Source organism: Leiobunum rupestre, chromosome 2, assembly GCF_980474605.1.
Source record: "Leiobunum rupestre chromosome 2, qqLeiRupe1.1.hap1, whole genome shotgun sequence".
Lineage (NCBI taxonomy): Eukaryota > Metazoa > Arthropoda > Arachnida > Opiliones > Sclerosomatidae > Leiobunum > Leiobunum rupestre.
The window spans coordinates 93,233,249-93,246,116 of NC_143385.1; the positions used below are offsets into that span (position 1 = coordinate 93,233,249).

Genomic DNA, 12,868 nt, shown 5'->3' on the forward strand with positions numbered 1-12,868 from the left:
GACCCTTCATAAACTTTAACACGAAAAAAGGGAAACTAGCCAAAAATGATTTCGAAAAGGACCTGTTTAAACTTCAAAACAATAGCGTCTTCGAAAATTTTCATCTGGTTCAAACACCAGAACGAGCCATCAAAAAAGCTTCTTCTCCAGCATTTGAAAAGTTCACCATTTTTCACAACGAATTGGTGGGCATTCAAATGAAAAAGAAGTCGCTGACCTTAAATAGCCCAATTTATACCGGTTTCACTATTTTCGGCATCTCGAAACTGTTTATGTACCATTTTCACTACTAGTACATACGAAAGACCTACGGCGACAGTGCGCGTCTACTTTGCACCGATACGGATAGCCTGACTTATGACATCCAGACGGAAGATGCCAATGCCAATTTTCGGAAAGATTCACATCTCTTCGATTTTTCGGGCTACCCTGTCGACCACCCTCTTTTTAGCAACGCCAACAAAAAGGTCATCGGAAAAATGAAAGACGAACTGGATGGTGTACCTATTCGCGAATTTTGCGGTCTCAGACCCAAGATGTATTCTATCTTATCGGAGAAGAGCGAAAAGAAGACCGCGAAAGTAATTTGCAAACGCGTTGTGAAAAATAAGATCAAGCACGCGAATTATTGTGATTCCTTATTTCAAAACGTAGATACCACCAGCACCATGAAACGAATTGTTAGCTCAAAACATGAACTTTTTACGATATCCCAAAATAAAATAGCGCTAAGCCCTTGCGATAACAAAAAGTACATTTTAGGGCATGGTGTGAGCCCGTTATCGTACGGTCACAATTGGATAAAAATTTTAAAATCAATGTATTAACGGTATTAACCGTAGTTTTCATGTGGAATTAAAAATTTGTTAATTCTTTTGAAATGAATGAAAACATTTATGAAAATTATTTTATATTTATTGAATATTTTGAATAAATAAATTCTTTTATCACCTTTTCATTAACATTTTCATTTTTAGAAAATCTAAATACAATATCAAACATTTTTACTCCCCGACAACGATTAATTGCAAAATACACGCAAAAGCCACCGCAAGTCGTACTAAGATTCCTTTGTTATTGTAATGAATTAAAAGTAACAGTTTTACTGTTTCTTTCGACAAAGTCGTAAAAGGGAAACATATCGGGGGCGTTCCCAAAAGAATCGAAAAACTCTGTAGTACAGTTGTTTTTCGAGAAATAAAGTACCACACAATGTTCTCCGGACGTTTCTGAAGTAGAAGTGTTTACGATATAAAGAGACGGGTAAGTTTTTACATTTTTGGGCAATTTATCCGCGGCGAATAGTCCTCGAAATAGGTTTTTGGCGAATTTATCCTTTTCCATAACTCTAGTTAGCTGTAAGGTATCCATTCTAGCTCAAAAGCACGGTTCTGTTTTTATCGATTTCAATCAAACTCTGGAAATCCGCGTAGACGATGACGGCGATGGTTTCGGTTAAAGCGGAAGCGAAATTTGTCTCGAGTCGTAAATTTCCGTTTTTAACAAGATGAAAGTGGGAGGCGTTGCTCATCAAATCAGCTGTTAAGTCGTAAACGAAAAGGCAGTTCCCACCTACGTAATCGTCGTGACTTATCTGGTTCCCCTCATCAAGGTTCCACTGACCCGTTTGAAGGAATAAATTGGAAAGCCTGAATGTAACTATTCTCGGCAAAATTTGGAGTTAGAGGTCTGTGTGGTACAAACAGTCCAATGTGATTTAAATTAAAATGTTGGAAATTATATGGAGATAATTTTAAGTCACCCAGAAACGCAGGTTGACTAACCATCGCAATGACCACCTTATTCGGAATTTGCCTGGTAAATAAATGATCTTGAACCACACTCATGTTTCCGTGAGGAATTGAAAGTGAAGTACATTCGGTCCCAGTAATGGGGTACTTGGCTTAGGCCATCTGCAGTACTTTGGCGTGAGATAACGGGATTTCAGGAATTAGTTTAACTTTCCTCAGATATAACGAGGCTGATTTGATATCCAATTTGCATTTGACATCGGAGTGTAAACAAAACTCCGTGTTCGGTTTCCCAAAGACAAACTTTAAATGCACGTAGTTTAGAAGGTAGCGAGGTTGTTGGCAAATGTCTAAATGAAGAACGCCGATCATATCGATAACTCCCTTTCGAGCAAATTCCGCTCTTTTCAAAAAGCCTTCGTTGTTCTCAAAGTCATTAAATTTGCTCGCCGGATAACGATAGAATAAGGAGCTAGTCAGGTGACTCGTTTTGGAGCAGTCACCGAATGTTAACATGGTTTGAATCATACTTTTATAGGGGTAAATTTGAGCCGAGGTAGTAACGGATTTCTCATTTAAGAATAAATGCACTTCAGGAAATAGACTGTGCACATATAAATTTACCGGCGCCACATTATCCGCAGGTGTCGTTACTGCACCATTCGCACCAATAACGGCAGCTTTCGGAAAAGTTCCATTTTGTTTTTTCACTTCCACCTGAACGTGAAGGAGAGTATGCGACAAGTCCACGTACGCTTCAGAATTTCCACTAACACAAAACGTTAACGCTGAATAGCTGAATAAGGAAATTGTTTTCCCCACCGACGAACTTGTTTTACTGTTGGGGTCGACGTCATAGAAACGAGTTATGCGTTTTTTGTTCGAATTCGGCGTCTGCTTCTGGTACACTCGGTGATAGTGAAACAGCAGCGGCCTTTGAGAAAATAACAATTTTGGTCCTATTTAGTATTTTAGTGTTTATCCTATATGTTGGCAAATACGTGTGGGGTGGGTTATGGACTCCATAAATGAAAATAAACCTAGGTATGTTTTAATATATTTTATTTTTTTTGTCGTGTAGTTTTAAGGTTTCCTTTACGTAGGACAAGGCCTATCGGAAATAATGGCACTATCAAAAGTTTGCATATGGTACATACCTTTAGATATACAAGAAAAGCAATTTATCTTATCTTGAAACTTTCAAAATAAGTTTCAAATGTTTAACTAATAATTTTCTAGTTTATTAAATAACAATTTAACCTAAAAATATGGTGAAACGATCGAAACGGTCTAAGTAAAAAAACAAACTTTAGCAGGCGACACTTTAGGCGAAACCGAAAAAGAAACGGCTATTACGGCCAACTAAAAAATGCCTCGGTTGGCAGTACTCCCAACAGTAAGAAGTGAAGTGCCGGATTTACGAAAACACCTATTGTTGGTAATGCTGGAAATTGGATTGTTTTCTACCCATTCACCTCCTATAATCCCCGTTTGCGATAACGGGACTTGAAGAAGTTCGAGCTCTGAATTCACGCTTGATTGAGGATGTAACAGTGCCATTATAATTCTGTATGAAAGTATGTCGGAGTAAGAAAGGCACGATGTTTTCTTCTTCTTGGCTTTAGTTCGAGTGATTTTGCGGGGTCAATCGCACTTCTTTTTAAGTCCAGATCCCGTCATTTGTTTAACCGCTTCCGCGGCCGAAAATAAGGCTTCTCTGCCGGCTGTCTTTGATTTAGTTGTCAGGGCTTTTTTGATTGGAATACCACTAGCAACATCCGTCACCACTTTCGCACCCGTATCCAGAAATGTTCGTCCTAAGAACTTGGCTCCGCGTTTAAAAAGGGGCATGACGCTGCGGAATGCTGAAGCTAGTATATTATCTAACCCATACCCTCTCTGAACACCGACACCCCGATTCACGGGAATTCATCCGTATCCAGCCTGGTTCAAATAGTAGTTTTCGTAATTGCTTACGGAGGGATTGTACCGAGAATACCTCATGATGTTTGTCTGTCGTCACTGTTTACTGAATTGAACGTTACTCCTTCACGCACGTGATATTATAGGGTAAGCCAAGCCCTCCGCGGTCTGAAGTGGAGGGTAACGTGAACCTTACCACGCTCAAAACGCACGGGATTCCCAATCATCCATTATGTTTATTTCGATAGTTTGTATTTCCGGGGAAGCGACTGGCAAGTAATGTGGACGAGAAAATTCAGCATCCACCGTTTCTCCGTCTTTTCCTTTAGCGCTAATAATTCTCAATAGTTTAACTTTATTATCTCCCACGATTGTATTTTCAACGACGTCGGAATAAATAAACAACGAGTGTAATCCGGCGTCTTAATCGACGATATACGACGCCGTCATGGATTCCGTAATGACCAAATCTAGTTTTGGATCAACCGTAAAGGCCATCATAACCGCGATATCGCTGGCGATAATTATCGCGAGATCAGGCTCCAAATAAATCGACACGCGTTTCGTTCGCTCTTCATACTTTTTGCACTTCATCTTTGTAAAACACTCCCAAAATGGGTTCCGAATTCAAATCCTCAAGTTTATATACCGGCGGTTGCCTCGGTATCCTCTTAACAACCCGAAACAATTCTTCGGAAAAATTGTTACGTAACCTTTCTCAAAGAGGCCCTTGTTTTTGCTGATTCTTACGATGTCACCGATTTCGAAATCATACGTCACTGGAGGACTGAAGTCAATATCACCGTAAAGAGTTTTCCAAATTGTTTTGGAATTTTCGAACGTAACTTCGACGGGCTTACATTTAATAGCGCTGTGATAACTGTTATTATACGCGGTGACTAAATTTTCAAGCACATCTGTGTATTTCTGGGTATTTTTCCTAGTGAAATATCGATACATTCTTGATTTAAACGATCGAATAAAACGTTCGACGGTACTGGCCTTAAGTTCCGAGTTCGTTGCGAAAAATTCTACTCCCCGAGAATTTAATTTGCTTCCTTTGTAATGGTTATATCCGTTAGTATCACTCGATCACTAAATAACTTCATTTCTACTATAAAATAAATTTTAACTGAAGAAGAGGACTCGCCTCGTTGATTTTTCTACTGGAAATTTGACAGAAATCCTGAAATTAGAAACACACTACTGAGACCTCACAATGTTAACAACAAGTTCGCCAAGGGCGATAATATTATTTCGTTCCCTATGTTATCAGATGTAAACGAACCGAAGTTACCGAGCCTTTCTTAAGAAAGGTCAGTTGTTCCAAAAATCGTTAAAAAAATTCTATTTAGTTTCATTCGCCAAATTATTGTTTTTTTTCACAAACTCTTCGTAAAAATCTGTTAGAATTAACCTATCGAAAATTTCGTAAAGTTTGGGGGAAAGCTAAACATATAAATATTTCCCGTTAATCTTTCTCAGTCGGAATTCGATTTTATTCACTAATTGAATACACTTGTTACGGTTGCGATTATGTAACAATCTCTATATGATTCGGTGGTTGGAAGAGTCTTTTTATTTGGCGAATCGCGGCCGACTGAAAAACCGCGTTTCCTATTTTAAGTAATTATTGACACTTTGCACTATAGGTCCCACTATAACTCGGTTTAATCTCGTTTAAATGACTCTCAAAATATTGAAAAACTCAATATGATCAACCGTCTCACTCCTTTCAAAACAAAACCTCAACTGACAAAATATAAATTTCAAATTATCTTTTTGCGCGTGGAGTGAAAACATTTCACGCACAAACTTAAACAATTATTCCGCACAATTTCTTCAAATACATTACTAATCAAAAATATACGATACATAACAATAAATATTAGCACGTGATACATTTTCACAACTATTCAATACAATTCAAATATATAGTAATTCTTTTACAATGTTTTACATCTTAAGTTTTTATACATATATATCAACGTTTCAAATATTTTGATTTTGGATATATATATTATAGCGAAATTCGCAACACTCCCCCGCGAAATACAGTGCTAAGAGCCTGTATTTCCTCTTTTTAATTTCGCGCTTGTTCATTAAACATCTAGTTCCAAGGCGTAAAGCAATTGAATCGGTCTTCTAATGCTATTACCGTTGTTCGTTCTCAAGATACACGAACGCACCTTGTTATCGCGTCCCTTGATTGTCTCTGTTACCACGCCCCTGCGCCACATGTGTTTGGGGGCTTTCTGGTCGTGGATTAACATGACGTCTCCTGGTTTCACTACGGCTTCGGTCTTAACTATTTTACTACAATGGGCGGATTTTAGCTCCATCAAGTATTCATTTTTCCAACGACCCCACAGTCGTTCCTGTAAATAAATTCTGTTATTTTTTATCTTTTTCATGTTGTTTTACAAGTGCTATGGTCTCTCGCGTTCGTTGCTCGTTGGGTAGGAATGCTGGTTATTCTTCTTCCGATTAACAAATGCGTGGGTGTTAGAGGAGTGGGTTCATTCACGTCAGAAAAGCGGTCTCGAATTGATCGCCGCTTCGAATTCGGTCAACATGGTCTCCATCTCTTGAAAATTGAGGAGGGAGCGGCCTAGTGTTTTTCGTAGCGCAGTTTTAGTTGAGCGCACCATACGCTCCCAAAATCCTCCCCACCACGTTGCCTTCTCCGCGATAAATTTCCAGTTTATTCCTTTTTTACCAAAGAAGGTTTTAAGTTCGTCCGATTTTAGGTTTTTCCACAATAGTTTTAAGTCCGCATTTGCCTTGGTAAAGTAAGTTGCACTATCCGTGAAAACATCGGTTGGTAAACCTCTTCTTGATACCATTCTTCAGAATGCCCATATGAACTCTTCGGAATTTAACGACAGCACTAACTCTAGGTGAATCGCTCTGCTCACGGCTCAGGCAAATAGGCACACATAAGCCTTTTTAGTGGTTTTGCCTTCTAGGTAGAGTGGTCCCACCAAGTAGATTCCGACCGAATGGAAGGGTGGTACTTCGGTAATTATCTACCCAGGAAGAGGACCACTGGAACGTTCCAGTGGTTTACTTTTAAACTTCTTGCACAAACTACATTTTTGCAGTTGCGATCGTATCAATTGCCTTCCAGCAGTAATCTAAAATATTGACCTCAGTTGGGTGAATGTAGCTTGTACTCCTCCGTGATATGCTCGCTCGTGGCTTTCTCACACTAAAAATTCTGCAAATCTCTGTTTTTTACCAATAATTATCGGAAATTTTTCTTCGTATGTCATGTCCGGATGTTTTTTCAATCTGCCTTCAGCGCGCAAAATTCCTTCTTCGTCGAGAAATGGTTTCAAGGTAGCAATGTTAGAATATTTCTTAATTTACATTGGCATTTCCGATCTCGTCGCTGGGTTATTTTTCTCGGTATTTTATTTTAGCTTTACAATCTCCTTCTCGTAATCTTCAAGTTGAATTGCCTTAATCCAAATTTTATCCGCATTACGGAGTTCTTCAGCGCTGAGTGGTCCTGTTCGAAAAATTTTCATGACGCGATCGATATATCGGTAGACATAAGGAGTACTATAGCGGATTGTATCAACTAAATCTTGAATTCTCTTTTTCTCTTCAACCCTCACTCTAAAAACTGTCTTTTTTAGTTCAACTTCAATGTCATTTAATTCGGTGCCCGTTGGAGTGCCGACCTTACTGGGCCAATACGTTTTATCCAACTTCAACCAAGTCGGTCCGTTCCTACATAAATTACTCTTGATAATTCCGGAGGCTGAAATTCCTCTAGTCGGAAGGTCAGCGGGATTATCAGTGCGTTAAATTATTTGGTTCTGAAATTCTCCTTATCTCGGCTGTTCTATTTGAAACGAACGGTTTCCACGTTTTCTCTTCTCCCTTTATCCAGTGCATCTCAACCATAGAGTCTGTCCACATGTGAGTTTTAATGGTCTCTGAAGATACGTCCTTGGTGTAGTTTGTAAGTTCAGCGCCTAGAAGACACGCCATAAGCTCAAGTATCGGAAGTAAACATGGGTTTTTTAAAGGCGTGACTCTTGATTTCGATGTTACTAGTGACACACCTATTCGATTCGAAACTGTGATGAAACGAACATATACCACAGCCGCGTACGCTTTGGTACTACTATCGCAAAAACAGTGTAGTTCTTCGTAAATTCTTTACTCGTTGAATTGGCTAAAATGACATCTCTGTACTTTAATTTCTCGCTAGTCGCCCATTTCATTTTTCCATTTATCGAATTGTTCGCCAATATTGGACGGTAGTTCGTCATCCCAATTACACCTCAGTTTCCAAATGTCCGGCGTTAGTTTTTTGGCTCGAATCACAATGGGTGCTAGAATTCCGATTGGATCGAATATTTGGGCTATCGCACTTAGCTTTCGCTTTGTTTTCTTCACTTCACTCGTGACTTCTTGAATTTTAGATAAGTCGAAACCGAATTGATCTTCGTTAGGTTTCCATTGTAATCCGAGTATTTTCACTTCGTTCTCATTCGATATATTATTTTCGGTTGAAACACCAGTTTGTTCCCACGCGTCTACGAGCTCCTTCGAGTTCGAACACCATTTTCTCAATTTCATTCCGGCCTGCTTCATTACTTCCTGGGCGTTTTGAGCGAACTCGTACGCGTTTTTCACGTTTCTGGAACCCAAGAGCAAAGCACGCGCATAGAGGTCTCTACTGAGAGCGACTATTTCTCGTCTTTTGACGTCATATTTCTTTAAATGGGTTTAAATGGTTGCCTCTAGAAGGAACGGCGAACTAGTGACACCGAAGGGTACTCTCGTCATACGCATTACCTCGAAATCTCCAATTTTGGGTGAGTTATTATCTCCTTTCGTCCACAAAAATCTCACCACGTCTCGATTTTCCTAGAATAGTTCAACCTGTAGAAACGCCTTCTCCAAATCCACTACAACCACTATTTCATGAATTCTGAACCTTACCAGTATCTTCAACAGGTGAGGGTTGAGATTTGGACCGCTCGCCAGACAGTCGTTTAAAGACGGAACATTTCGAATATGGGAAGACGCGTCAAAAACAACCCAATTTTGTTGTTGCTCTCGATAATCTCGTGACTCCGTGGTGCGGCATGTAGTACGTGCCAGGAACGAACGTTGGTTCTTTCACCGTTTCGATGATCCCCAAATTCCGTTGTTCTTCAATTATTGCTCGGTAATCTTGATAATACTTAGGGTTTTGTTTAAACTTGTTGGTAAGAGAATTCATACGCTTCACTGCTGTGCTCAGGTTATTTGGCAAATTTGTTTTCTCTGTAATCCATGGTACCCTTACTTGATACCTCTCGCTCTGGAATGTTGTGTTTTCTTCGAATTGTTTCATGACCTCATCGATTTGTGGCTCGTTATCTCGCTCGTTGTTTATACCCATCGACTCTAGCTCCCAAAATGATTGTAGTACATCTGAGACTCTTTTCTCTTGAACGCTTACTCTTGGGGTATTTATCTCAAATCGATTCGTTTTTGTGGTCCTTGCAAGACCCATCCAAATTTTTTTGGTAAGGCGACTAAACCTTCTCTGAGGACTTCTGCCTTCATCTGTGCGATCGCAATTTCCCAGTACAGATCGCTTCCTATCATAATATGAATATTTCTTCCACTTTTTTCTGATTGCGACGGTTTGTCAGCGATTTGTATACCTCTATTATTCATGAAGACCTCTATTTCTTTACAGTTGGCAGTAGTCGCCACTTGACACAAGTAAGGATCTTCTATGGCTTGAATAGCCACGGTACCGCGTCCCGTCTTTGCGTTCTCTAAAGTTAGCCTGACTCGTCTTCTCTGCACTCTCGCTCCGATTTTATCTCCAAAAGTATGCATGGCCAAAATTGAAATACCAACGACTGGCAAGTTAAGTTCTTTCACTAGATCTTCAAGTATGAAGGTCGCTTCACTGCCATCATCCAGCAGACATCTAACTTGCATTGGACCACTTAAGGCGTTTGAGGGATTTCGAGCTACTGCTTGGGCGGTTTTCATTAGAATTTCACTCTGACAATGTACCGCGCTCACTTCTACGCTATTCGGAGCAGTGTCTTTAATATTATTGTTTCTTTCTTGAGTACTTTCTTCCATATTACTTATTCTTGATGATTTTTATGAGCAGTATTTTTTTTCACACACGACCATGTCGGCCTCCGCACAATCTGCAATTTCTGGAATTCGACGGACAATTTCTACCGTCATGATTACGTCGAATACAAATGAAACAACGACCTTGGCGTTTCACCTTTTCTCGTTTCTCTACTAAAGTAAAATTCCTGCAGTTGGACGAAGCGTGGGATTCCTTTTCGCAGAATATTCCTTTCATCAACTTGAGTTGAGAACGCGGAAGTTGAAGACACGTGTCCTTTGTAGCGATCGTTCTTGTTTTCGTACCTTGACGTTTTGTTTCCGTCAACGACTCTGATTTTTCGATTCCACCACTTGGACCCATCATAAATGCACGTTCACGACTTTCTAACTCCTTGCGCAAGAACTCGATTAAGTTTTCTACATTCCACTCAGCATCTACGGATCGCGCGCGACTGAATTCTAAACGAATATCTGATGGCAATCTCTCTAAAATCGTGGGACACAAACAGGTATCGTTCGAAGATGTATTTACTCCCATCAATTTTAAATTCCTAACATTAACTTCGCAAGTTTCTAACAACTGGCGTAAGGCCTTTAAATTCTTGGAATTTGTAACCGCTTCAATTTTCATAAGTCTTTAGGTGCCTTTGAATAATTAAATCCTTTCGTCCGTACGTTCTTTGTAAGAAATCCACCATTTCGTCGTAAGCCTCGTCCGATCCGTAGTAACCGGCTACTGCGCTTCTAGCTTCACCCACCAAATTCGACACTAGATAGTTGTATTTTTCTACCTTTTGTAAATCCGCGTCGTGTACAGCTGCTTTGAATCTGCTCCAGAGGAAATGGAATTTCGTAACGCAACCGTTGAACGTAGGCATCTCTAGTTTCGGTACAGTTGTCACTGATGATGTCTGTTTCTTCGCTGTTGCTATATTTCGGTTGGCTTTGTTTCTGACCAAGATGACTCGGTCCATAAATTTGCGAGCGTCCATTACTTCTCGCTGGGTATCCTCTACTCCTACTAGACGGCTGATCTTCTTGTCCATGTCCCTTAGCTCTGCTTCCCTCGAACTCAATAGGCTCAGGTTATCCTCGATGTCTTCGATGTGCAGATACATCGCCCTTGATAAATCGTTCAACATGCTCAATATCTCTCTCATCACATTAAGTTTCGTTCATTCCTCAGTTTGTTTCGTTCTTCTTGCCAGCTCCGCCAAATTAATATCGTCGTCTGAGTCGAGGTCGTTCATTTTTAATTCAACTTGCTGGTGGAATCTTCAACTTATTGTAATGTATTGTTCTCTGGATCTTTTTTTACCGAACCAAAACCCAACTCCCGGGTTTCGGCACCACATGTTACGGTTGCGATAATGTAACAATCTCTATATGGTTCGGTGGTTGGAAGAGTCTTTTTATTTGGCGAATCGCGGCCGACTGAAAAACCGCGTTTCCTATTTTAAGTAGTAATTGACACTTTGCACTAAAACTCTCACTATAACTCGGTTTAATCTCGTTTAAATGACTCAACTCTCAATATATTTAAGAACTCAATTTGATCAACCGTCTCACTCCTTTCAAAACAAATTCTCAACTGACAAAATATAAATTTCAAATTCTCTTTTTGCGCGTGGAGTGAAAACATTTCACGCACAAACTTAAACAATTATTCCGCACAATTTCTTCAAATACATTACTAATCAAAAATATACGATACATAACAATAAATATTAGCACGTGATGTTTTACATCTTAAATTTTTATATATATACTAACGTTTCAAATAATTTTATTTTGGATATATTTATTATAGCCGAAGCTATTCCGGGCGAAAGTTTCGGCCAGAATAGCTTTCAACTAAAATGTGGCTAAAACGACTGAAACTTTTGGCCGGAATAGCTGACGAATTGTTGGAGGCTATTCCAGCCGAAATTTTCCAAACTGAAAGTTTCCGCCGGAATAGTCTTACATCAGCAATCAGCTAATTCGGCAGACATTTTCCCGTAGTAAAAGGTTCGGCTGATTTATCCATCCCAGTGAGGGCCGTCTAATTCGGCTGAAACTTTCATTTTATAAAAAGTTACTAAACATTAATTTTAATGTTAAATTGTGTATTATTCAGAATCATTGTGTAGGGGTACGGGGGACGAAGGTTTGGTCACTGAGGTACTTGTTGTCCAACCGAATTAAAACCACAATACCAAATAATTATCTTATAAAAACTCTGTATTCTTTCTTTAAAACTTAAACGCGACAACCAACGGATGATCAACGTCGAAGTAGTAAGTTCAGAAGTGGTCCCGATTCTCCCTAAAACCTCGATGCAGCTCATCTTATATCCTTGTAAAAGCCCGCGCTCGCCTGACCCTTTAACGCTGATAAGGAATCCGTCAGACCAGTGGCGCCATCTTCCCTACGCCGCATGAACCTGTAAACGAGCTTAGGGCCAATCGGGGTTTCCCATTACATCTCCCCCCCAACATAATGGGAAACCCCGGAAAAAACTTCCGCCAATACAAAACCATGGATATGTTTATTCAAAAAACCAAAAAAAAAACAATTTACAGGAGACAGATCCCATAGAACCTCTGGATATTAACCAGTCCTGCCGACACCAACCCCTCAACCTTCTCTTTACGTAGTATGAATCAAAATACCCACCACCCCCGGAAGGGGAATGGATAACCCCGAAAAGTAGTCCACCGGAAGACCCCCCGGAACCAACAAAGGAGCCCCAGACTCCACCGGCACATGACGGAAAATACCCTGAACTTCCTCCATCGAGGGAAACGTAGAAAAAAGGACCGTACCCGAACATTAAATTACGAAAATGGCCCATCATTTGCCGCGCCTTGTCCTTGGACCCCGAGAAATTATGCAATAATACCGCATGCCCCACCGGAAGACAGTCCTTCAAAACCCGAAAAACCTCCGGATACGCCTCGCGACATTGTATAACAACCGGATAGCCCAACCGACGAGCCAACCCCAACTGTTTCACAAAAACTGGCCGCTGAACACTATACCGAATTCGCCCCCCGATAACACGATCTAGTCCACAGGCCCCAAAAGCAACGACTCGTCGA

General features: G+C 40.2%; 1 protein-coding gene across 1 annotated transcript; it reads right to left on the bottom strand.

Moving 5' to 3' along the window:
• Window positions 1–8,724: 8,724 nt before the first annotated feature.
• On the bottom strand, window positions 8,725–9,081 carry LOC149960363 (uncharacterized). The gene has a single exon (XM_090167470.1). It carries the CDS (start codon window positions 9,079–9,081, stop codon window positions 8,725–8,727), a length of 357 nt encoding a protein of 118 aa, XP_090023596.1.
• Between the last annotated feature and the right edge of the window lie 3,787 nt (window positions 9,082–12,868).